Here is a 27,790-nt window from a genome sequence, read left to right as displayed (position 1 = left end):
CTTCCGCAGAAAAGGGTAAATGGAGCTGGGGGCATTGCTGTCAGACAGGCCAAGCACGCCTCATTTAGCGTCTGTAGGAGGCAGGGTAGGAGAGACTATGCTGCCTGAAGAGAGACATACTGTCTTCCCAGAGACTGGTCCTGCCTGGGTTACAACAGACTGGCACTGTATCTAGGTTACAGGTGGAGGGAACTCAAGAATGTGAAGAATCACCTCACTCACAAGTCTTATGTCAGTCAATACACATGACACGATACATTACACTGAGTGTTTGAAAAGACTACAAGGTATGTCAACTTGTAGCGAGACTGGAGTTTGTCCAAGCAAATATTGATTCTGGATTATGCTAAAGGAAATCCCAAAGATGATGAAATCTGTGCACTGCAGCTTTAAAATAAGCAGTTTGAGGGAATAGTAATGAGTCGCTCCCTCCTTAGAATTGAAATAATAGAACATTTCAATCCAGACGCCACAATGACTCCTGCTGTTTCCCCAATCACTCTCTGCAGCTGTACAACTACTTTGTCAACAAATATTACAAAATGGTAGACAAGGTTCAGGCTGACATATTCCAAATGAAAACATTCTGAAAAATTAATACCCCTTATCTTTTGATGTGGTTATAAAGACACGAGGAAATCGCAACTTGGCTACACTTGTCTTTTCGGGGAGGGGTTTGTGTGGATTTAATGGTGAGAATGGAACTGTTACTATAAGAGAGAGAATCCTAATAAACTTTATGGAAAATCTGACCTTCAAAGCCAAATGACAGAAGTATGAAAACAACTTGACCATGAACAAGTGATTTCTTGACAGGCAAAATGTTCATCTCATTTCAAAAAGAGATAGCCATACATTGAGAATACATTTTTTTAAATAACGAAAAATATATTTTCCAGGATTGTGTGGATGATACTGATTCAACTAAAAAAGGATGTAAACCCTCCAAATACAACTAATACACTGTGGGTGAGTATGTGTGAATCAGTATCTCTGTATGCACAGTAGAAGTTAACGTACATTTAAACTCAGTTTCACAATTCCTGATATTTAATCTTAGTAAAAATTCCCTGTTTTAGGTCAGTTAGGATCACCACATTATTTTAAGAATGTGAAATGTCAGAATAATAGTAGAGAATTATTTATTTCAGCTTTTATTTTTCATCACATTCAAAGTGGGTCAGAAATGTACATGCACTCAGTATTTGCTAGCATTGCCTTAATTCTTTAACTTGGGTCAAACATTTTGGGTAGCCTTCCACAAGCTTCCCACAATAAGTTGGGTGAATTTTGGCCCATTCCTCCTGACAGAGCTGGTGTAACTAAATCAGGTTTGTGGACCTCTTTGCTCGCACACACTTTTTCAGTTTTGCTCACAAATGTTCGATAGGATTGAGGTCAGGGCTTTGTGATGGCCACTCCAATACCTTTGTTGTCCTTAAGCCATTTTGCCACAACTTTGGAAGTATGCTTGGGGTCATTGTCCATTTCGAAGACCGATTTGCGACCAAGTTTTACCTTCCTGACTGATGTCTTGAGATGTTGCTTCAATATGTCCACATGATTTTCCTCCCTCATGAGGCCATCTATTTTGGGAAGGGCACCAGTCCCTCCTGCAGCAAAGCACCCCCACAACATGATGCTGCCACGCCCGTGCTTCACTGTTGGGATGGTGTTCTTCGGCTTGCAAGCCTCCCCCCTTATCCTCCACAAACATCATTATGGCCAAACAGTTCAATTTTGGATTTCTCCAAAAAGTACAATCTTTGTCCCCATGTGCAGTTGCAAACCGTAGTCTGGCTTTTTTTATGGCGGTTTTGGAGCAGTGGCTTCGTCCTTGCTGAGTGACCTTTCAGGTTATGTCGATATAGATACTTTTGTACCCGATTCCTCCTGCATCTTCACAAGGGCCTTTGCTGCTGTTCTGGGATTGATTTGCACTTTTCGCACCAAAGTACGTTCATCTCTAGGAGACAGAACGAGTCTCCTTCCTGAGCTGTATGACAGCTGCGTGGTCCCATGGTGTTATACTTGCGTACTATTGTTTGTACAGATGAACGTGGTACCTTCAGGCGTTTGGAAATTGCTCCCAAGGATGAACCAGACTTGTGGAGGTCTACAATTTTTATTTTGAGGTCTTGGTTGATTTCTTTTGATTTTCCCATGATGGCAAGCAAAGGCACTGAGTTTGAAGGTAGGCCATAAAATACATCCACAGGTGCACCTCCAATTGACTCAAATGATGTCAATTAGCCTATCAGAAGCTTCTAAAGCCATGACACTTTCTGGAATTTTTCAAGCTGTTTACATACACTAAGTTGACTGTGCTTTTAAACTTCTGACCCACTGGAATTGTGATACAGTGAATTATAAGTGAAATAATCTGCCTGTAAACAATTGTTGGAAAAATGACTTGTGTCATGCACAAAGTAGATGTCTTAACTGACTAGCCAAAACTATAGTTTGTTAACAAGAAATTTGTGGAGTGGTTGAAAAACAAGTTTTAATGACTCCAACCTAAGTCTATGTAAACTTCCAACTTCAAATGTATACAGCTCTTTATCAACATCACCAGTTCAAAGTTCAATCCACCGGTGTCCCCTCTTCAGATGGGGTAGAAATATACACGGAGTTAACATAGGACTGGATACCAGCCCTATGGCTGCCATTAAATTATGGAAAATACATGACAGAAAGACCACCACATCTCCCCCTAAAGAGAGGGAGTCTCTCTGCACCCCCCACCCCCATGTTTCTAGTCCCAGAGTTTGATCTGTCCGTCCCAGCCACAGGTGATGACCTTGGAGGTCTCATGCGGATGCCACAGGGCGCTGATGCACACCTTGTCGTGGGCCTTGATCCGGTGATACAGCTTGGTGGTCTTCCAGTCCCAGATATTCAGCTTCCCATCCGCATCGCCAGACACCACATAGCTACAAGAGAGAGAGGGATGAGGAGAGAGAAAGGGAGAGAAGGGAGGAGAGAAAGAGGTTAGGACCCCTGCTAAAAATGTATCCTGTTCCATTTCACCTAAGAGGTTGTGTGAATTTGGGTTTCTGCTCGAAGGGGGTGGGGGGGTACTTGCTGTTTCCATGGTTACTAAGAGAAGTGAAGGTACCTGCTGATAAGGGTGAGCGATGGGGCACGGGGAAGGGTGGGGGCAACACGGCGAGGGTGAGGGGGTTCTTAATTGGGGTTTGTGCTAAAATGAGGTAGGTGGCCTGGTTAGCTCTCTCCTGGAGGGGTGTATATTCGGCACTAAGTACAGGATATCCTCAGAAACACTCAATGACTGAAGGACTCGTTATAGAGGGAAGTAGAGGTGAGTGTATGGATCTGTCTGTTTCTGGATAAACACAATATTACCTGCATGGGGCATGCTTCTCTCTCTCTATCTCTTCCTGAAGTTTGTAACATTCCACCCTTCAAAACCCTTTGCTAACAAAAATACATGGGTGGATTCAAAGGTACATAAAAAAATTAAATAAAATGCTCTATTTGAAAACATGCTCGTACCATTGCTGTGTTACCTATCCCACTTAGACAAACACCAGGTGAACCGATAGATGGAAGCTTCGCTTCTAGTCCTTAGGAAACTGTGCAGTATTTTTGTATTTTTTTAATGTATTTATGTATTATTTATTACATTGTTAGCCCAGAAAACCTTAAGTGTTATTACATACAACCAGGAAGAATTATTGGATATCAGAGACTTCAACGACCAGGAATATGACTTTACCAAAGTGGATCATTTGTTTGCGCCTCGCACGGCATTTGAAATGATTCCAGAGGCCGAAACAATGCCGCCGTTGGACGGGGTGCCGGAGCGGTCTTCTAGTGAGGCTTCTGATGCGTGCACACCACCCACCGCTCCCGAGTATATTACTCACTCATTTCCAGTCCTTAGTTAACATAGTCGACAAAATCTGGGCAAGAGTTGCTTTCCAAAAGTCATATCCGGGATTGTAACATACTCTGTTTCACGGAAACATGGTTAGCTGGGGACATGCTGTGGGAGTCCATACAGCCAATGGGATTTTCAGTGTATTGCGCCGATAGGAATAAACATCTCTCCGGTAAGAAGGGCGGGGGTGTATGTTTCATGATTAACGACTAATGGTGTAATTGTAACAACATACAGGAACTCAAGTCCTTTTGTTCACCTGACCTAGAATTCCTCACAATCAAATGCCGACCGCATTCTCCCCCAAGAGAACTCTCCTCGGTTATCGTCACAGCCGTGTATATCCCCCCGCAAGCGGATACCAAGACGACCATCAAGGAACTTCACTGGACTTCATGCAAACTGGAAACCATATATCCTGAGGCTGCATTTATTGTAGCTGGGGATTTTACCAAAGCTAAATTTGAGAACAAAGCTACCTAAATTCTATAGAGCATATTGATTGCTGTACACGAGTCAGTAACACGCTCAACAATTGCTACTCTAACTTCAGTGATGCATACATGGACCTCCCCTGCCCTCCTATTGGCTAATCTGACTAGGACTCCATTTTGTTGATATCCTCCTATAGGGAGAAACTAAAAACAGGAAGCGCCGTGCTTAGGTCTATCCAACCCTGTTCTGACCAATCGGATTCCACGCTTCAAGATTGCTTTGATCACGTAGACTGGGATATGTTCCGGGTAGCCTCAGATAATAACATTGTCATATATGCTGATTCGGTGAGCGAGTTTATAAGGAAGTGTATAGGAGATTTTGTACCCACTGACTATTAAAACTTTCCCTAACCAGAAACCATGGATTGATGGCAGCATTCTTGCAGAACTGAAAGCACGTACCACCACATTTAACCATGGCAAGGCGACCGAATACAAACAGTGCAGTTATTTCTTTCGTAAGGCAATCAAAGAAGCAAAGCGTCAGTATTTAGACGAAGTGGTGTCGCAATTCAATGGCTCAGACACAAGACATATGTGGCAGGGTCTACAGACAATCACGGAATACAAAAAGAAAACCAGCCCCGTCGCGGATATTGACATCTTGCTCCCACAAATTAAACAACTTCTTTGCGCGCTTTGAGGACAATACAGTGTCACCGACACGGGCCGTTAACTTCTTTGGGATAGGGGGCAGCATTTTCACTTTTGGATGAATAGCGTGCCCAGAGTATCTGCCTCCTACTCAGTCCCATATGCTAATATATGCATATTATTATTAGTATTGGATAGAAAACACTCTGAAGTTTCTAAAACTGTTTGAATGATGTCTGAGTATAACAGAACTCATATGGCAGGCAAAAGTGGGAAATCTGAGGTTTGTAGTTTTTGAACTCAGCCCCTATCGAATACACAGTGGGATATGGGTTATTTTGCACTTCTAAGGCTTCCACTAGATGTCAACCGTCTTTAGAACGTTGTTTCAGGCTTCTCCTGTGAAGGGGGGCCGGATGAGAGCTGTTTGACTAAGGAGTCTGGCCGCAGCCTCGTTCTCAGTCACGCGCATTTCACGAGAGGTAGCTCTCTTTCCATTGCTTTTCTACAGACAATGGAATTCTCCGGTTGGAATATTATTGAACATTTATGATAAAAACATCCTAAAGATTGATTCTATACTTAGTTTGACAAGTTTCTACGACCTGTAATACAACTTTTAGTCCGACTGGACCTGAACACGCGTTTGGATTTGTTTACCAAACGCCCTAACAAAAGAAGCTATTTGGACATAATTGATGGACTTTATGGATCAAAGAAAACATTTATTGTCGAACTGGGATTCCTCGGAGTGCATTCTGATTAAGATCATAAAAGTGAATATTTATAATGCTATTTCTGACTAATGTTGACGGCGCAACATGGCGGATATTTCTTTAGGCTGTTTTGGGCTCTGAGCGCTGCCGATTATGCTTTTCCCACTCCAGCCAGCTGGTCCGAGCATACTCTGAGGACGCGGCTAAGGATGCCGTCTGGGCCAGCAGCCCTGCAAGGGTTTTACTCCCGTCGGCTACGGAGGAGAGCCCACAGTCTTTGTTAACCTGTCTAGGACTGTTCCGTGACATTTCACATTCTTAAAATAAAGTGGTGATCCTAACTGACCTAAGACTGGGAATATTTAATAGGATTAAATGTCAGGAATTGTGAAAAACTGAGTTGAACTTCTTGTCAATAGGGGGGCGCTGTTTTCACTTTGGAAAAAATTGTGCCCAATTTAAACGGCCTCGTACTCTATTCTAGATCATACAATATGCATATTATTATTACTTATTGGATAGAAAACACTCAAGTTCCTAAAACTGTTTGAATTATATCTGTGAGTAAAACAGAACTCATTTTGCAGCAAACTTCCAGACAGGAAGTTAAAAACCTGAAAACGAGGGTCTGTTTCAGGGCCTGCCTATTCAATTGCCTAATATTTATCGATATGCATGCACTTCATACGCCTTCCACTAGATGTCAACAGGCAGTGGAAGGTGGAATGGGGTGTCTAGCTTGATCTGAGGTCGAACAAGAGCTTTTGGAGTGGCAGGTCAGGAATTTCCTTTCTCTACCTAGGCGCGCGAAGCACCCCCATATTGTCTTCTGATAAGCGTTCGGTATACACGGCTAATATCTCCGGCTCTTATTTTATTTGATACATGTGATAATAACCTCGTAAAGTATGTTTTTTCAACCGAGTTCTATCAGTTTATTCAACGTTTATTTGGACTTGGAGCTTTCCGTTCTTTGCGTCGAGAGAAACGGGGAACGTCATCCACATTGGCTAGCATTGTGGCACGAATTTGACAGGAGAAAAGGACATTCTAAAACCAAACAACGATTTATCCTCGACCTAGGACTCCTTGTACAAGATTCTGATGGAAGCTCAACAAAAGTAAGAACAATTTATGATGTTATTTCGTATTTCTGTGGAAAATGTTGAGTCCTATTCTCTGCCGTTTTGGCGGGCGCTGTCTCGCAATAACGCAAGCTGTTTGTTATGGTAAAGTTATTTTTTTAAATCTAACACGGCGGTTGCATTAAGAACCAGTGTATCTTTCATTTGCCATACAACAAGTATTTTTATGTAAAGTTTATGATGAGTTCTTTGGTCAGATTAGGTGAGTGTCCAAAATAGCTCCGGACATTCTGGTGAATCGATGCTACATATTAACAATGTATAACCGGGTTGCAGCTCTAAATATGCACATTTTCGAACAAAACATAAGTGTATTGTATAACCTGATGTTATAAGACTGTCATCTGATGAAGTTGGTCAAGGTTAGTGATTCATTTTATATCTTTTGCTGGTTTTTGCGAATGCTATCTATGCGGTGAATAAATGCGGTTGTGTGTTTGGCTATTGTGGTAAGCTAATATAATGCTATATTGTGTTTTCGATGTAAAACACTTTTTTTAATTTATTTTTTTATCAGAAATATTGGCTGGATTCACAAGATGTGTATCTTTCATTTGCTGTACACCATGTATTTTTCATAAATGTTTTATGATGAGTATTTAGGTATTTCACATTGCTCTCTGTAATTATTCTGTCTGCTTTGGTGATATTTTTGATGGTAGCTGCAATGTAAAACTATGATTTATACCTCAAATATGCACATTTTCGAACAAAACATAAATTTATTGTATAACATGTTATAAGACTGTCATCTGATGAAGTTGTTTCTCGGTTAGTGACTAATTATAATTATATCTATATTTGGTCGGTTTTGCTACCTATGCGGTAGAAACATGTTGAAAATATGCGGTTGAGTCTTTGGCTATTGTGGTTAGCTAATAGAAATACATTGTGTTTTCGCTGTAAAACATTTTAAAAATCGGAAATGATGGCTGAATTCACAAGATGTTTATCTTTCATTTGCTGTATTGGACTTGTGATTTCATGATATTTATATGCTATTATTTACTTGTGGCGCTATGCTAGGCTATGCTAGTCAGCTTTTACTGATGAGGATGCTCCCGGATCCGGGATGGGTGTTAGGTAAAGGTTAAATGAATTTGGCTAAGGTGTATGTACACTTCCGACTTCAACTGTATGTAAGAATGCTGTTCATTGACTACAGCTCAGAATTGAACACCATAGTACCCTCCAAACTCATCATTAAGCTTGAGACCCTGGATCCTGGACTTCCTGACGGGTGGTGGTGAAGGTAGGAAACAACATCTCCACATCTCCACTGATCCTCAATACTGGGGCCCCACAAGGGTGCGTTCTCAGCCCCCTTCTGTACTCCCTGTTCACCCATGACTGCGTGGTCATGCACGCCTCCAACTCAATCATCAAGTTTGCAGACGACACAACAGTGTATTACCAACAACAACGAGACAGTCTACAGGGAGGAGGTGAGGGCCCATGGAGTGTGGTGTCAGGAAAATACACTCCCACTCAATGTCAGCAAAACAAAAGATGATCGTGGACTTCAGGAAACAGCAAAGAAAGCAGCCCCCTATCCACATCAACGCGACAGCAGCAGTGGAGAAGTTCAAAAGTTAAGTTCCTCTGTGTTCATATCACTGACAATCTGAAATGGTCCACGCACACAGTGTGGTGAAGAAGGCGCAAGTGCCTCTTCAACCTCAGGAGGCTGAATAAAATGTGGCCTGCCAACGAAAACCCTCACTAACTTTTACAGGTGCACAATTGAGAGCATTCGGTCGGGCTGTATCACCGCCCACAACCGCAAGGCTCTCCAGAAGGTGGTGAGTCTGCCTAACGCATCACCGGGGGCAAACTACCTGCCCTCCAGGACACCTACAACACCTGATGTCACAGGAAGGCAAAAAAGATCATCAAGGACAATAACCACCCGAGCCACTGCCTGTTCCCCCCGCTTCCATCTAGAAGACGAGGTCAGTACAGGTGCATCAGAGCTGGGACAGAGATTGAAAAACAGCTTCTCTCTCAGGGCCATCAGATTGTTAAACAGCCACCACTAGCACAGAGAGGCAGCTGCCTACCTACAGACGTGATATCATTGGCCACTTTAATAAATGGAACACTAGTCACTTTAATAATGCCACTTAAAGAATGTTTACATATCTCACATTACTAATCTCATATGTATATAATGTATACTGTATTCTTCACAGTATCTGTCACTGCTCATCCATATATTTTATACTTATATATTCTCATCCCATTCCTTTACTAGATTGTGTGTGTATTAGGTTTTGTTGTGGAATTGTTAGATATTACCTGTTAGATAATGATGCACTGTCAGATCTAGAAGCATAAGCATTTCGCTACACTCGCAATAACATCTGCTAACCATGTGTATGTGACCAAAAACATTTTTAATTGATTTCCGCGGCGATGTCACTGAACATCAGAACCCTGAAGCCCTGGGTCATATTCATTAGAAAACAGGGAGGGACTACCTGAATTTGTGCAATAAGAAACTTTTGTTTCGTTGCAAAACGTTTTGCTACTGTTTGCAATGGTGTGCTCTACTGAATGGGACTCTGCGTGTCTTACCTCATGTCTGGGGAGAAGTCCACCTGGCAGGCATAGCCAGCCACCATGTGGCCCTTGAAGATCTTCTTCTTGTTCAGACGGAAACGGTTCTGGGCTCCAAAGATCAGGATTTGGTTGTCCATGGACTGGCAGGCCAGCCACTTACCTACGAGGGGAGAAAATACAATATCATTTAGAAAAACGGTTTGATTTAGAGTTATTCAGAGTGCGGTTTTAGTTTGAGCTTGCTGACGTTAGGGGTCGAGCCCAGGTCAGGACTTCTCCAATGGGCCTGGGCATTTCAAAACAACACATTTCGGATCAACCTTTTTCAGAGTGTGAAAAGCAGCTAATGCATTTGAGGAGCTCAGTTTTCTTTGGAATGGGATACAACTGTAGAAACAAGCCAGGTTGGTTGAGCTCAAGAAAATCTTACTTTTTATGGTCTGTATGAGTGGACCACCACAGAAGACTCCACTGGCAGCTCTTCTCCCTAACCACTTGAAAAATATGAGCCTTCCCTGTGGAAAGTTTGAAGACTTTTGATAACTGAATGCCCACTTGGGTTACATCCCAAATGACATCCTATTCCCTATATAGTGCACTACTGTGGTCCCTGTTCAAAAATAGTGCACTATATAGTGAATAGGTCACTATTTGGGACACACCTTTTATGTCAACCTCACAGACGTTCAGTTAGCTAGCAACCCTCCCCGTCTCTCTCCTTCTCAGACACTGGGACTCAGTAACAGCAATGCTGGTTGGGCAGCCGTGCCAAAGCATTTCACGAATCACTGCACTTCTTGAAAAGAAACATGATGGAAATTCCTAGTGTGTGTGTGTGTGTGTGTGTGTGTGTGTGTGTGTGTGTGTGTGTGTGTGTGTGTGTGTGTGTGTGTGTGTGTGTGAGTTCCACTGCGTGCGTGTCCTGCCTTTCTGAGCGCCTCCCTACCGAACCCACATAAAAAGGACGCCATTATCCCAAAATGTGGATGAGAAACGGATGAACACAACTGGGCCAATTTCGCCCGACTGCTCCGACCTCGGCTCTCTTTTGTTAAAGTGGAGAGAAAACAACAACGATAAGAGGAAGAAAGGCTCCGTACGCAGTCCCAGCTAGGGCTGCTGCCTGGCTGCCATTTAGGAGTGGAGCTGTGGGGGACAGAGTGGAGTGGTCTGCTCTCCCAGTGAGAGTTCATCCATTATTTAGACTAAAGAGAAACGATCCATGTCAGGACAGATATGAACAGCTCAGAGAAAGATATGGGGGACGAGAGGATGGGGGAGAGGGGTAGGAAGGGGGGGGGGGGGGGGCAAATAAAAAGCTAAGTGCCAGAATATGTACACCAATCTCTCTCTCTGTCTGTGTGTGTCTGTCACCACTCACCATTGGGCGAGAGTGTTACAGCAGGCATTGAGTGCATACTGGGCTCTGCGATGTACTTGAAGTCCACAGGAATGTCCCTGTAAAACATAACAAATCAGTTTGAGTACAGTCAAGTACGGTCCAAAGGTCAACCATGACATTACTGGCATGAGTATTGATAACTAGCGGCAATGCTCTCAGGTTTGGAAACATTCACAAAGTCATGCAATGCAGCTTGAGCTGTTTCTAAGCAGGACATGATTCTAGCAGACATCCAAAATAGAACAACGACAGTACAGCTAGGATCCAGACAGTGCTGGCATTACAGGTATGTAAATAGTATGCATTTCCAAGCCATGTTTGGAAATGTCTGGATGTTTGGGGCGGCAGGAGGCCTAGTGGTTAAACCGTTGGGCCAGTAACCGAAAGGTTGCTGGATCGAATCCCCGAGCTGTCAAGGTAAAAATCTGTCATTCTGCCCCTGAACATGGAAGTTAACCCACTGTTCCCCGGTAGGCCGTCATTGAAAATAAGAATTTGCTCTTAACTGATTTGCCTAGTTAAATAAAGGTTAAGTGAAAAAAACAATACTAAAATAAAAGTTTGCTTACATCCAATTAAATCTACACTTCCCCCTCTGTCCTCGTGCTCTCCCTTTCTCAACCCTCCACTCTCAGAATTTTAGAGTCAAATGGAGGTATGTTGTTCTTGGGTCTGCCCAGCATCATCCAACTCACTGGTCCTGTCCCACCTGGCTGCGTGACAGACAACAACCCCAGTGGCAGCCTGCAGATTGTCCATGACTGTTCCTAACGTCGTGTGAGCGTGCGTGTTGACTTGATCCTCCCCTCCCCTCCCTCAGTAGTCTCGAAAGCCCGACCCTAGGAAGCAACAGTGACTAGGGTCTGATTTCAATGACAGACTCTTTGGCGACTTCAATACGGGAAGAAAAAAAGAGAAGGTTGGATTTGGTCGGGTTCGAGACTGCTCACTCAGTGGGAGGCTGTCTATTTGGACTGAGGCCATCTCTGTCTCGCTCCCTCTTCCATCCCTCCCTCCCCCTCTCTCAGACAACAAACAGCTGGAGTGGTTTAGAGTAGCAGTGCTGCACAGTTCTATCCTATAAACACCAGCTAGGCCTATCTCCACCCGACAAACCAGGAACAGAAGGAAAGGGACTGCCATTTTCAAACCAGGGGGAACGACAGAACAATAACGGCCTATGATCCCGAATACAACACCGTATCAACATAACATGCACATGCAGTCAGTCGTAGGATTTAAACAAGATCAAATGTAGAGCGTGTGCACACACACGCAACCCAAAACGGCCCCCTGAGCGAGTGCTGGCTGACGTCAACAGCGGAGAAGTCAGGCCAAACTCAAGTCTCTGAACACAAGCAAAACACGTGAAATCTCCTCGCAGAGCTCCAAAAATAACCCTGCTCTCAATGTGTCTGCGTGGCTGGGAAAGAGACGGATAGAGGTGGGAGAGAAAAAGAACAAGGATAGGAATAACACCACCAGAGTTTGTAGTGGACTGCTGCTATTTCCTCCCGGGTTTGTGTTGTTAATAAAGCCCATAAACCGTCAGGTGAAGTTGTGTTCCTGAAGACCCTAACTTGCCCCAGTCAGTCCTAATCCACATTAACAGCTTCACTCAGAGTAGGACTGCTGATCTATGATCAGGTCCCCTTGTCCATGTAATCAAATTCATTGTGATTTACAAGACAAAACTGATCCTAAAAATCAGCACTCCTCTGTAACACTTGGATCAAAAGGGCCCCTGGTTTATATCTTACCTTCTACAGTGTCTAATGTAATTGATCCATAGGGGGTGCAGAGCCGGTAGCCACTGGGGGATGGTTGGCAGTAACTCTGTGTGTGTGTGTGTGTGTGTGTGTGTGTGTGTGTGTGTGTGTGTGTAATTGATGTGTTTATAATAAGGACTTGATGCCCCTTGCTGGCATAGTGTAGTACACTGTATTGATTCTAAATCGTGCCCAGCCCATCTCTACATCCGCAACAAATATATCTCAACTACTGACAGCCAGCCTCCGAGAGAGCTCTTCATTCTGTGGGTGTGTTGTCCACAAAAGGAGCCGAGGGGGTGGTAGAGTTTGTGATATGCCTGTGTGTGAACAAGGACTCATTCCGGTCTCATTCCAAATCCCCATATTTCCCAAATTCACACAACGTACCACCTCTATCTCCATGTCAGTGATGTTGACTCCATTTTTATTTCTGCCTAATTCAGCTGAGCTGGGGAGAGGGGGAGTCCAGAGCCAGCCAGGTGGTATCCAGGGGAGACAGAGTGGGGGCAGTAAAGCCTTTCGTTGGCACAGGTTCTTCTCTCCACCATAATAAACACCTCTCGCACCCCCACTACACTCCCATAGCCCCTGAGAGGACCCTGAATGGCGTGTGCAATCCACTCAAATACTAAACACTCAAAGCCAAAAGACTGTGCATGTTTCACACTCTACCCTAACAAGCACATTCTATTGTGAAAGATAACAAGTGCAAGTGCAATGTCTCCAATTACCTGTCAAAACTACAGCAGAGACCAAAACGGTGGATGTGCACTCAAGCCCTTCGCTCACATAGGCTGCGGTTACACAGGCAGCCCAACTGATCTTTTGCCCAATTATTGTCAAAAGAGCTGACCTGGTTGGTCAAAAGACCAATTAGTGGAAAAAGAACAGAATTGGGCTGTCCAAGAATGCATATCACTCCCTTCTCACCAACTCCCTCCCACAGACTCCACTACTAAACCCACACCTGGCACCCTCTTCCTACCAGTCAATCCTACAGCCTAAAACACACACGCCAACCGGATATTGCAGAAAGAAACACAACTGATTGAAAAAGAGGTATTTAGTAGAATCTGTGTTCCCTCTAAGAATCCTTGTGAAATGCCCATCCTTCGTCACCGGGTCTTAAATATTTATCATCTTAGCGGTAAACAGACCAGCGGTTGTTTATCACCATGGAAACCAAGCTAATTTGCAAGTCGTTCTCGGGGGGCTTGGTGATTGGCGGTTGAGTGGAAAGACAGAACATGAATGTCTAAAACAAGGTGTCAAACATACGGCCTGCGGGCTGGATACGGCTCGCGAGGGGGTCCAATCTGGCCCACAGTTGGTAAAAAAAAATTTTTTTAAAGGGAAATGAACTATATATACTTTAAAATTACTAAAACCAAATGGAAACTGTGTAGAAATAATAATGGACCTATATTCATACATTGACTGTCTAGCTCGGTAATTATCACTATAAACAACAGGTGGCTGCGGAGGGGAGAACGGATCATAATGGACGGGACGTTGCAAATGGAATGGCATCAAACATATGGAGATACCATTCCAAAAATGCCGCTCGTCATTACCACGAGCCCTAATTAAGATGCCACCAACTTCCTGTGCTGTGCAGTCAATGGACCTACATTCATACATTTTCTTGACTGTCCAGCTCGCTAATAATGACTACAGTCAGGGAGCATCAGACATTTTAAAAAATGGACAGAGGACTATTGTTTTTTAAAAATTTGTTTAAATTGGACGGCATGGAAATAACACATTTTAAGTACGGCCCTTTGGACATCGTTGAAGACCGAATGCCGACCCGGGGCAAAATTTGTTTGACACCCCTGGTGTAATACCTTTTGTATTTTTCTATAAAAATCTAAAACACGTCATGAGCAAATAAGTAAACATGAGAGCGGAACAGGAGCAGTTATGCAAGACCCTGACATTACAAGCTAGGCACGTCGCTAGAAGAGGGGACTTCAACAGTAGTGAACTTCCTATGACCTGCCACCCATAGCAGCACCCTAACCCAATTCAACCCAACACATTCCTCCTCCACTTTCACTTGCACTTTATGACTTGTGAAACACTCTTTGGCAATGAGTTCAGTTTGCAGAGAGGCATCTAGAACACCGGCAGGACAAGCTGTTGGCGCCAATGTACAAGCAAGCTATATTATGCAAATGAGGTATAATACCAAGAGTGATGCTACTCATCAACATAACGGTGCCGATTCAGACCGTCAGCCAAAACACACAAGCTTGAAAGCTATGGTAGGGTCGATGCAGACAAGAAGCTCAGCAGTCTCTTGTTTGTCACTTACCACTCCCACACGCGGAGGGACTTGTCGTCAGACGTGCTGACGAAACGGCGGTTCTCATCCACAAATGTGATGGTGTTGACCGCTCCCAGGTGACGGTCATACTCCTGAACCACCTCTCCTGTCCTCGCGTCCCACTGGGAGAGGGGGGGAAGCACAGGATGGAGAGAAGAGATCAATTAATAGATATTGAAAACAGGTTAAACACACACCGGTAATGTGAACGATAAATTACACAACACTCCTGTCATAGACAAACACTGGAACACACACACCAATATTACAGTTTAATAAAGTGACAAAATTATTCAAAAATAGAGAGGGTAAATAGAGAGATTGTCTGTTTAAAGAGTTAATTGCTTTTCCAGCGAGGGGACTCTGCCTAGTAGGTTGTCGTCTTTCACAGATCTCTCGCTCGCTCTCTCGTATTGCCATCAGCCTCTAGGTAGCGTGTGTGTCATGACAGTACCTGAACAATCTTCTTATCTGACATGCCAGCCACAAACAGATTCTGCTTGTCCTCGTCTGGGTTGAACTTGACGCAGTATGGCACCTTTCTGTTGGTGAAGCGGGAGATGCACTGGCCTGTGGAAGGACAGTTTACTACACATTTGAGAAGAAACCACACAGATTGTCTGCAACACACACATTGTCATCATTATAGTGCAGAAACACCCAGACATAAATTCCCGGTGGCATTATGGCAATTCAATCAGATTTGCCATCATTTGTAAGATTTATTTGTCAAAACCAACATCCTCAATACAATTGATGAATTCTCATTAGAAATGTGCCATTTTCAATTAATCAACACAAGTTGACTGAATGTCAATTAAATGTCCCCTAACCATACAGCTCGCTGACTCGTACACAAGGCGCTATGACAAGTCAGTGGTTCTACAGAACAAGAGGCAGATGAGTCTCTCTACTGCCCTCTACTGGGAGAGCAGAGACTCTCCCTGGTCCCACTGGTAGTACCCAGATCTACACAACAAACTTCTATCTGAATGTTCAACCATGCTGGCCACCTTCAGCAGGGCATAACAGAACTGACTTGCTTCTCGGAATGTCAAGTAATCGTGAAAGCTCTATTTGTGCCATTTCTATCATTGCCACGACTGTTCTGTTCAATGACAGTCCCCAGACACGATGGAACGTTTGTGGCAATTCTAACATGGTCACCACGACTGAACCGACCCGTCTCGGTGTCCCAGAGTTTGAGGTAGCGGTCGTAGGCTGCACTCATGTACTGAGACCCAGTGTTGTTGAAGCAAATATCCCGCACTGCTTTACTGTGGCCTGGAGGGAGAGACACAGAAACACACACATTTTATATGCACATATTCCTTTCTGTTCTGTTATTCTGTCAAAGCCCCTGATCAGACTGCCTTTCAAATCACATTCATTGGTGGAATATAAAATCACAGACAGAGGGGAAAAAGGTAAGAAAGAGATTGAAAGCCAAAGTGGAACTGATGTTCAGAGAGAAGAGGTGGGTGGGGAGAGGGCGAATCAAGGAAGAAAAACAAGCTTAAGCACAAAGGGGACATGGAGTGAGAAGCTCTCTACGATACCCCACTTTCCCTCAACTCATCCCCCTGGTCTCCACTCCTTCCTACATCTATCCCTCCTTCTCACCTCTCTCCCTCCCCTCTGTTTAGAGTTGAAGTCGGAAGTTCACATACGCCTTAGCCAAATACATTTAAACTCAGTTTTTCACAATTCCTGACTTTTAGTCCTATTAAGAATTCCCCGTCTTAGGTCAGTTTGGATCACCACTTTATTTTAAGAATGTGAAATGTCAGAATAATAGTAGAGAGAATGATTTATTTAATATTTTATTTCTTTCATCACATTCCCAGTGGGTCAGAAGTTTACAAACACTCAATTAGTATGTCAGCATTGCCTTTAAATTGTTTAACTTGAGCTAACATTTTGGGTAGCCTTCCACAAGCTTCCCACAATAAGTTGGGGGAATTTTGGCCCATTCCTCCCGCACTAGTCCCTCCTGCAGCAAAGCACCCCCACAACATGATGCTGCCACCCCCGTGCTTCACGGTTGGGATGGTGTTCTTCGGCTTGCAAGCCTACCCCTTTTTCCTCCAAACATAACAATGGTCATTATGGCCAAACAGTTCCACTTTTGTTTCATCAGACCAGAGGACATTTCTCCAAAAAGTACGATCTTTGTCCCCATGTGCAGTTGCAAACCGTAGGCTGGCTTTTTTATGGCGGTTTAGGAGCAGTGGCTTCAACCTTGCTGAGCGGTCTTTCAGGTTATGTCGATATAAGACTTGTTTTATTGGTGATATAGATACTTTTGTACCCGATTCCTCCAGCATCTTCACAAGGTCCTTTGCTGCTGTTCTGGGATTGATTAGCACTTTTGCACCATGGTGTTTATACTTGCGTACTATTGTTTGTACAGATGTGGTACCTTCAAGCGTTTGGAAATTGCTCCCAAGGATGAACCAGACTTGTGGAGGTCTACAAATTTGTTTCTGAGGTCTTGGCTGATTTCCCCATGATGTCAAGCAAAGTGGCACTGAGTTTGAAGGTAGGCCTTGAAATACATCCACAGGTACACCTCCAATTGACTCAAAAGCTTCTAAAGCCATGACATAATTTTCTGGAATTTTCCAAGCTGTTTAAAAGGCAGTCAATTTAGTGTATGCAAACTTCTGACCCACTAGAATTTTGATAGAGTAAATTATAAGTGAAATAATCTGTCCGCAAACAATTGTTGGAAAAATTACTTGTGTCATCCACAAAGTAGATGTCCTAACCAACTACCCAACACTTTAGTTTGTTAACAAGAAATTTGTGAAGTGGTTGAAAAACTAGTTTTAATGACTCCAGCCTAGTGCACGTAAACTTCCGACTTCAACTATATATGTGTGTGTGTCTATAGAGTGAGGTTAAGTAACGTCTGGTCCCGCTGGTCTCTCTTCCCCCCTCTCAGGCGCCCCTCTTGTTATGAAAGCCAACAACGGCAATAACAGGTTCCCGTCGAGGCTAGCCATCTGTCTGTCCACGCTCTAACCAGGCCTATCCCACATCCCATTACAGACTCCTAACCCCACAGGCAATGTACAGACCTGGCTTCAGGTGTGTTGTAAGGTAGGGCAAAACACACACACATGCAAGCTAGACATCGTCACCACACACACACACACGTTTGCACTTTAGTTAGCTCGCTTGCTACTCTGAAATAACCCCACTGCGCTCTATGAAGCTCCATTCCTGAAACGCACGCAGCGCACTCTTCATCTCTCCATTTCTTGCCCTCTATACACCCCATCCCCCTATCTACCCAGGGCTGTTGAATTATACATGGTGTTTGAGGGAGCCGACAGGCAGAACCACAGCTGAAGGAAAACAATCTACTCTGACAGCCCAGCCTGTCCACAGGAGGGAGGGATGGGGAGTGACCTGCATGCAATTCCCAGCTCCGTGCCTCTGTCTACTCTAAACCTATCCTCAACACTCAGCGGAAAGCTTATGTTCCATTAATGTTCACTTAGCGCTCTCTCTCTCGAATCTACTCCACATCTTACACCCCTCCCCCCCCAACAGTGTCAGCTCACATTCCAAACATGTATTAATGCTGAATTAACGGTCCGCTGCAAGAGAGTTCTGGAATAGTGGGAAACAGGGTAATGAGATGTCACTCTCCTTGACCGTGGCCCAGTGCGACGCTCTGACACACTCTTACATCCATTATTCCCCCGATGTTCGAATCAAGTTCGCTCCGCATTGAATTAGAAACATTAATGAGATCTGCCAAGGGAGAGGAGTGTGCTTGATTGGAATCCAACTAACTTGTACTGGTGGATAGATTGTACTGATGTGCTTGATTGACTAAGAATTGCATTTGGTTTTGTATACCCTTAGAGATGACAACACTTAGGCTGGTTAGTGGTTTGAGCTAAGGTCTTATTCTCTAAACCCAAGGGGCATTGTAATCCCTGTAGCAAAACACACGAAAACAGAAACACAGAGTGTGAAACAGCAAACAGAGATAGTCCACTTACCGATAAATGTCCGTATGCACCTCCTCTCGTTATACACCTCCCACAACTGAGGAGAGGGAAGAGAGAAGAAAATATTTTTAAAAGCACTGTGTGATCCTTTGACTAGATTCGACCAGCACGGGTCAGTGTCTGATGCACCAGTCCCACTGGCAACCACTGAGGGTCTCATAAGAAATCAGCAAAGGGCTCATCTGAGACAGTAAGAGCATTAAAACCAGTAGGCCCCTGGTTCTACCAGACAGACAAACAGTGAGGAGTCAGGGGCCCAGAGACCTTTGACAGAACAGAGCCAACTTTATATCTAAATCCACAGGATAGAATGACTAATCTAAGCCATGGGAGAGAGAACGAGACAGATGGAAGAGTGAGAGAACAGAGGGGAAGAGAAGACGCTCCTTCTCCAAAAACATGTTGGTTTGCCTTAGAGAGACATCACAAAAATATATATATCTGGCCAGGAAATGGGAGATGAGGACAGGAAAAATGTAAGATCTGACTGAGTTGTTAATCACCCACAAGAGTCTAAGCCCTGTCTAAACCAGGTAGGTGGGGGTTCAAATAAGCTAAATGGAATTGTTTTAAGGATCATTTTGCTATTTGATTTAGAATTTTAAGACCCCTTGAAGTATAACAAAAATATATTATAACATTATTTGAACCAAAAATATTTTGGCTTACTGCTATTAGGCCATGCAAACGCATTGAATAACTGATTCACTACATGGAACAACAGATAGTACCCCAACATTTTTTAAAGTAAGTTTGTTCTGAAGTCTCTGTCCTATATCTGAGAGATATAAGAAAGATCAGGAAAAATTATGTATTTTATTTATACAAGCATTTAACCTCATATTTTTGGCACTAAACAATCTCCACATTTACAGTACTTCCATAAAACAATGCAGCTGGTCCCGGGGGACCATCAGACAAGTATTTTGAGGCCTGTGAGTGTCCTAGAGCAAAACCACTGACATGTACGCGTTTGTGGAAAGGTGAGTGTGTAGACCAAACGGTTAGGACGCTACAGACAGAAGTTGACAGATCAGCTATACCGACATCAGACGAGTCCCAAGACGCGTGCGAGGGTCGTAGAGCAAACCGGAGACCACCATCATGTTCGTGAGAGTGTTATCCTTCCAGAGAGGGGTCATAATAGTCTATGTAGGCCAAACAGTTTGCACACCTTTCACCTGCGACAGATTGGAACACATCCAACGCAAAAAAACCCCAGATATCTCTAGCTTAATCTGACAGATTTTGGGTCCTCAGTGAGGACGTGATGGTGTCTGAGCGAGGCAAGGGTGTTCCTTACCTTGACCTTGCAGTCCATAGAGCAGGAGAGCAGCAGGTGACCTGACACAGGAAACAGACGGATAGCACTGACCCCCTAGAGAGAGGGAATGAGAGAGAAAGAAGTTAACGTTGGGACATAGATTATTAGAATATTAATCTGCCCGTCTTTGAGCATGCAGGTGTGTATGGTATTGCTATAATTCCTCTTACATACATTTGCAGCCAAATATATTGGCACCCTTGCGTGTTCAAATAATTCCCCATTTCTTTACAAATAAAATGAAGACTGTCTTCACATCTTGTTATCGGATTTCAACATTGCAGAGGCAATTCCATTTTGTACACTTCAGTTTACAATTTTAAATCTAGAAATAAAAGACAAGTGGCATGGATAAATGAATGGGCACCCCAGAGCGAGTACTTGGTTGCATAGCCTTTGGCTAAGATAACTCCCGAAAAATGCTTCTTGTAGCCAGCAATGAGCTCGCTGGCTGCTGTTTTCAGCTCTCGCCATAGATTATGGATGGGATTCAGATCTGAACTATTCCCTGGCCACGACCTTTAACAAAGAGACCGTTTTTGGACACTGGGTTGAACATTGCACTCCCAATGGGGGATGGGGAGAGTTATTTTCTTTGAACGCTTCATCTGGTCGTTGGTAAACATAAGAAGACCCCACTGCAGAAAGAGACAAGAATGCCTGATTGAACTTCTCAAAAACCCACCAAAACAAGCCTAAATCCTGGGGGAAATGTTCTGTGGACCAATGATACAAAACTAGAGCTCTTTGGCATTACAGATCAGTGCTGTGTTTACTAGGGATGCAACGGTACACAGTATGTTGTCGAACCGTTCGGTACGCCCCAAACGGTTCAATACGCACATGTGAACCCGCGGAATTACAATATGCCTGTCATTTTCCTATAATTTCCAAAACGTGTTGATTGCGCTGTAGACTACATGCACGTTGTACATTAACATCCACAGACGTGCAGCTTATGAACAGGCAAGGCAGGCAACTGCTTGGGGCCGTTAGGGGGCTCCTGAGGGCTGACAAACTTTACTCCACAGAAATATGTCCAAATGTAGTAACCGCAGTGACCTCAACCCCATCACCCTTAAACACCCAATGGACGATTTGTAATGACATCTCAGTAGGAAACCTCCCTAAAAAGGGGCCCCATGAAGCGAGGGGAACCTAAAAACAAATATTCTCCCAGCCCCAACGTGACAATGGCGAGCACTAGCGAGAAGCAAATTTGAAGAGGCTCTGCCGTCTTTCAAATGTTTATTTATTTATTTTATTTCACCAGGTAGGCTCATTTACGACTGCGACCTGGCCAAGATAAAGCAAAGCAGTTCGACACATATAACACAGAGTTACACATGGAATAAAACAAACATACAGTCAATAATACAGTAGAAAAATAAGTCTATATACAATGTGAGCAAATGAGGTGAGATAAGGGAGGTAAAGGCAATAAATAGGCCATGGTGGGCAAGTAAATACAATATAGCAATTAAAACACTGGAATGGTAGATTTGACAGTAGATAAGTGTGCAAAGTAGAAATACTGGGGTGCAAAGGAGCAAAATAAATAATTAAATAAATACAGTAGGGGAAGAGGTAGTTGTTTGGGCTATTTATAGATGGGCTATGTACAGGTGCAGTGATCTGTGAGCTGCTCTGACAGCTGGTGCTTAAAGCTAGTGAGGGAGATAAGTGTTTCCAGTTTCAGAGATTTCTGTAGTTCGTTCCAGTCATTGGCAGCAGAGAACTGGAAGGAGAGGCGGCCAATGGAGGAATTGGCTTTGGGAGTGACAAGTGAGATATACCTGTTGGAACGTGTGCTACGGGTGGGTGCAGCTATGGTGACAAGCGAGCAGAGATAAGGCAGGACTTTACCTAGCAGGGTCTTGTAGATGACCTGGAGCCAGTGGGTTTGGCGACGAGTATGAATTGAGGGCCAGCCAACGACAGCATACAGGTCGCAGTGGTGGGTAGTATATGGGGCTTTGGTGACAAAACGGATGGCACTGTGATAGACTGCATCCAATTTGTTGAGTAGGGTATTGGAGGCTATTTTGTAAATGACATCGCCGAAATCGAGGATCGGTAAAATGGTCAGTTTTACAAGGGTATGTTTGGCAGCATGAGTGAAGGATGCTTTATTGCAAAATAGGAAGCCAATTCTAGATTTAACTTTGGATTGGAGATGTTTTATGTGAGTCTGGAAGGAGAGTTTACAATCTAACCAAACACCTAGGTATTTGACATATTCTAAGTCAGAACCGTCCAGAGTAGTGATGCAGGACGGGCGGGCAGGTGCAGGCAGCGATTGGTTGAAGATCCGCTGTGTGGGAACATTTTGGATTCAGTGTTCAATACGATGACGCGGGTAAGACCGTAAACAAAGCGCAGTCTGCAAGCATTGCTTTGCCACCCTAGGCTACTCGAGTGGAAACACTAACATGATATGTCATTTACGTCGCCGTCACCTGGCCGTATCCCTTGCAGATGGAGCTTGAGCAAATAGAGTCTACTCCTTAGCGAAAACAACACTCTCACGGCTGCCTTCCAACAACAATTTGCGACAAATTCAGAAAAACATTAAGAAATAACAAAAGCAGTGGGAGTATTCATAGCCAAAGATTTGCTGCCCTATTCATTGTTTAAAGGGTGATGTGTTTCAATTTTTTTCTTAAATAAAGACACCGAAACCGTACCGTTACCATAGCCCACAAACCGTGATACATAACGAACTGTGGGCCCACTGTACCGTTGCATCCCTAGTGTTTACCGATGACCAAATGAAGCATTCAATGAAAAGAAACACAGGACAATCTAATATGGGAGGTTGAATAATGTGAGGTGAGATCTCAACACTTCAGTTGGTGGAGGGCACCTCTCAAACATGAAAGAATTGCTGCTGAAGAGTGGGCCAAATTGCTAGTAGAAAGGTGCAGCAAGCTGATTGACGGCTAGGAGAAGCGTTTGTCTGCAGTCATCTTGGCCAAAGTCTTTGCAATCAAGTACTAGCTCTGGGGTACCAATAATTCGGTTCATAACATTTGTCTTCATTTTCTAAACTACATTTGTAAACTTAAGTGTACAAAATGTAATTGCTTGTGCAATGTTGAAAATCCAATAAGTTGTGGAGACCTGATGTGTCGCAATTTCAAATTGTTTTATAAGAAATAGGGAATTACTCTAGAAAAGTGCAAGGATGCCAATATCTTTGGATGCAACTGAGTGACCGATGAGTGTTCCCTCACTCAACCTCTGAAAAGTAGGTTTGGGGGGTCTCAAGATTTTCATAACATTCCTTCTCATACTGGGGTATACGCTATTACTGGAAGTGCACACAAGAGGCGCCATCTCTGCTGTAACCAAGAAGCTTGATGTTGCAAGCCATCCACTTAGCAAACCAAATGCATAGCTGGAGCCCTGAGCTGGAGTTAATTTATGTGGCACATCTTAGATAGATAGTGAACTTATAGTTATAACCCCCCCTCTTCCCCCCCAAGCTTCAGGGTGCCACAACCCTGTTTGCGTGTATGATAATACCCACTAACAACTTGTCTTGGATAACACTGTTCCTCTAATCATAGACAGTTCAGTGTGTGTACGTGTGTGTGAGATTAGACTAAAGGACACTCCACACTTTACACAAAGGCAGCGTTGTTTTCATGCTTTGTGCTGTTACTTTTTTGGAACGGACCGTAAACCGACGCTGTTTGCGTAGGGCCCAATAGCCTGCCCTATGGCTAGCGGCGCAGCAGAAAGAGATGAAATCCTTCTTGAATTCTAAGGCTAGAGGCAGAAATCAGGCAAGCATGCCTTGCTGCACACTGATTTGTGCCAAGACATGTTGCTCACGGCATCTGCCAAGCAGGATATTTGACTCAAAATCACAATGGCGTTACCAGAAAATGTGTCTAAACTCGCTATTAACCATCTACCCGTCTCTCCTCTCATCCATGCATCCATCCTCTATCCCTCCATCCACAAACACACTAGCATGCTTCATTTGTATTCAACCCTCTTTACTTTTCAGTCTGCAACTGGCTCCTGTGTAAGTGAGATGGAAGCCCTGCTCATTTTAGACCCGAGTGATCCGGCCCCCTCTCTCGCTACTGCATACAGGCAGAACCAAAGGCCTGATCACATCTCCACAACACTACCACTGTTGCACAAGCACTTTCTTTCTCTCTCGCTCACATTTCCCGTCTCTGTAAATATGACAGACGCTGTGAAGTGTGTATCACGGTACTGTAATAGCTAACCCCGATGAGTGTATTTCAAAATACTCCGGTACACAGTATGCTACCCTAGCTAACACACACACCCTACCTTGGTGTGTCCAGACCAGACGTGGATCTGTTTCTTGGGCAGGTAACACTTGTCTGGGATGTCTGCAGTACGCAGGTTGATGCCCACGTCTTGGGGTACGTGGAGGTATGACCTCCCTTGGTAGTCGTACGCATCTTTGACTGGAGACACAATGGATAAACAGTAAGACATTGAGAACTTACTACATAATGGTCGACAACTCATTATCTTTTAATTTGAGTGAGTGCTGATCAGTTCAGTTATGTAAGTAGTAATGGCGGAGATGAGTGTTAGTTACCGTGGAGAATGGTCTTCTCCTCCGCCGGAGCCTCTTCCTCGTTCCTTCCCTTCTTCTGCCTCTTGGCTGTGATCTCGTCCAGCTCCTTCTGTTCCTCCTACAGACCAATCAGCAGAAAACAATTGGTCAGAATCAGAGAATATCTTTCTATGAGGAAAAGCAGTTAAATCCATATAATCACACTGCTGCTGTATAATACAAACATCCACATTTTGTTTGACCTTCACATAATATTGTTTGATTCATTGATTACCTCTGATGGTTTGGCGCCGTCCTTTTCATCCACGTATTTCGCCCAGGGCCCGAGGTAATTGTCAATGTCATTCGCTTCACCTCCTTGCACCTTTTTCCTCTTGTCAGTCTTCTTTGGGCCAACCTCAAACACAGTCAATCCTACGAGAGGAGAAACAAGAGAAACTGTCATTGTGTTCTCTTTCTTTCACTGACTGTTATAGAAAGCAATGACTACACTATACATTTCAGCAGCTTTCCATTGCGTTTCAAAACATCCTCTTTACCGGCTAGCAATATGCACGATGTGCAAGTGACGCGTCAATTTTACTTCCTTATTCCTTGTTTTGTGGCTAAGAATGAGAACATGAAAACACGGCTATTTAAGATAAAACTGTATATTAAATTACATACTTGTTTCCAAGTGCTGTGTTTCAACGTATTTGACGGCCAAGAAGAAGCAAGAAGCCGAAAATCTACACACGAACTGAAAATCTTATGACAGCTTGGCGGGATATAACATTTTTTCGGGAGGGATAGCATTTTTCAAAAGTACTGGCTGGCAATGTTCAGTAAAAACAAATGTGTGTAAAATAATATACAACATCAAACAGCCTATTAACAGGTTCTTACCGTCCTGTAAGTCCTCAGCTCGAGCAGGCACGCTCCGACATGCTACCAACGCAGCAGGGGATGTGGTCCAAATGAGACTTTCCTAACTCCCGTTGATGTCTTACTGTGTCAAATATTTTAATAACAGACATCGGGTTTGACTGAATCAATACACGAAAACAAATATGAATATGATATATGTTAAATAACCACGTTTTCATGAATTTTAGGATATATTCCTGAAGCCCATTCAAGAGAGTCGGGACATGACGCCGGAAGTATGACGTAGGATGATGTCACTTACACAGGGTATCCACCACAAGCAAAACGAGCAGGAAATTACCTTTCTTTTTCTCTGCCTCGTCCACTGCACCGATGTAGCTATTGGAGGAGTTTTGGCTTGTATCCACAGACGGATCCAGAGCATAGCCTGAAAGAAACGGCGAATAACAAGTGAAAAAAATAACTAAGATGCTACATTCCTCTAAAAATGTAGATTCAAGGTGAAAGGAAGGCTGACCACTTCACAGCTAAACATTCTATCATAGACAATGACTGGGGTGTGAATAAGGTATATTTACCAAAGGTGGAGAAGGTCCTCCTCTGCTGTTCAAACATAAAGTTGTTGACGTGAGCAGGCTCTGCATAGCCAGACAGCATATTCCTGGGTGCAGCCATCTGTTGACTTTTATATGGGTTGACAGGACCCAACTAGAAGGGGTGCAACGTGAATATGCTAATGATGAGCATCTTAGGTAGGTACAGTCAGAATGAAGTAAGGCAGTTTACTTGACTAAAATGTTTTAATGTTAATTTTACCTCTGGTGCAAACATGGTTTCATATGTGGGGTTGTAGGTGACCTCTTTGAGAGAGGGGTCCAGATGTACGCCAGTCTCCACAGCCTCCTGTTGGAGTGAAGAAACATGACAGGTTTTATACTGCTAACCATTCTGATCAATCATCAAACTATGCAGACACCTAAGTTAAAGGGGCTTGAAGTTAGCTGTCCCACATCTATCCTGTGTTGCGTTCAGTTCATTAAACGTTGTTACCTTGGGTGACGACAAAAACCGTCACGTTCAGTACAAAACGTTTGTACTGAACAACAAGTTTCCCACAAACGTTGCGTACCATTCTTAAACAGTCTTTGAATTGAGAAGCGTTCGCTTCCGTTTGACGGAGTGTTGGCAGATCAGTATGGGTGACACTTGAAATCGCAAAACTCGTGCAGGCCAAAGTATCGCCCTATAGGCCACCATAATCACAACGTTCTTCAAGTTATCGTTAACAGCAAGTTGGGCTATCTAACGTTAGCTAGCAAGCTAAAGACAGTTAACATTTTCCCGTCTGACCAGCTAACGACATTACTGAACCCCTTTTGACTCAGCTAGCTACTTAGTGTTAAGCGTCTACATCAAATTATTATCGACTAACGTTAGCTAAATTAGTGACTTTACTTTCAACGGTCTATGTAGTGTAGCTAGCTAAGTAGCTATTAAGGTAACGTTACATTTCGTTTTTTTTCTGTCACAAGCTAACGCTAGCTACATTAGCAGCCGGCTAATAATTTGCCTAGCTATCTCGCGTACCTTTACGGCGACCTCGGGAGCTGAATTGAGGACAGCCAGTGACATTGTTTTGCCAGATTTCAACGGTTGAAGATGTGCCAGAGGATCGGGTTCAACCTTTTCGGGAATAACATGAGATTTGGTGTCATTATCTGAATCTGAATCGCTCCAGTACGAAACAAGGGTGGCCGCCATCTTTGATGCTGTGAAAGGACTACACTACCGGAAATGTCCTAAAAGTAAAATATTCACGCTGTAATATTAACGTGAACAAATATATAATAAACGTCAACATTGGGAGAGATTCATTATTTAGTTAAATATTATGACAAAATGTATATTAACATAAGTCACTCCTATGTTTTCAATAGATGAGTGATCTAAATATTTAATCAATGCAAATTCATTTTATTAACCTTTCAGGATATAATTCTCTATTGGTCGTTGTCTGAGGGAGTTCGATTAAGCTGAGCCGTGGTGCACATGGGTTTGCCCTGTGACGTGTCGGGAAAAA

At 43.6% G+C, this 27,790-nt stretch overlaps 1 protein-coding gene across 1 annotated transcript; it reads right to left on the bottom strand.

Annotated features, from left to right (window-relative positions):
* Window positions 1–609: 609 nt before the first annotated feature.
* On the bottom strand, window positions 610–27,509 carry LOC129817148 (pre-mRNA-processing factor 17-like). The gene is made up of 15 exons (XM_055872096.1): window positions 27,298–27,509; window positions 26,527–26,613; window positions 26,289–26,418; window positions 26,051–26,137; window positions 25,118–25,257; window positions 24,865–24,961; window positions 24,588–24,727; window positions 20,253–20,327; window positions 18,941–18,986; window positions 16,104–16,205; window positions 15,376–15,491; window positions 14,910–15,043; window positions 10,800–10,876; window positions 9,434–9,578; window positions 610–2,933 (listed from the first exon to the last, which is right to left on the bottom strand). Exons 1-15 carry the CDS (start codon window positions 27,469–27,471, stop codon window positions 2,756–2,758), a joined length of 1,728 nt encoding a protein of 575 aa, XP_055728071.1. The 5' UTR covers window positions 27,472–27,509; the 3' UTR covers window positions 610–2,755.
* Between the last annotated feature and the right edge of the window lie 281 nt (window positions 27,510–27,790).

The sequence above is a fragment of the Salvelinus fontinalis genome, chromosome 20 (assembly GCF_029448725.1).
Source record: "Salvelinus fontinalis isolate EN_2023a chromosome 20, ASM2944872v1, whole genome shotgun sequence".
Taxonomy (NCBI): domain Eukaryota; kingdom Metazoa; phylum Chordata; class Actinopteri; order Salmoniformes; family Salmonidae; genus Salvelinus; species Salvelinus fontinalis.
The sequence above is the reverse complement of the archived record's forward strand: the minus strand, read 5'-3'. Positions and strand labels throughout refer to the sequence as shown.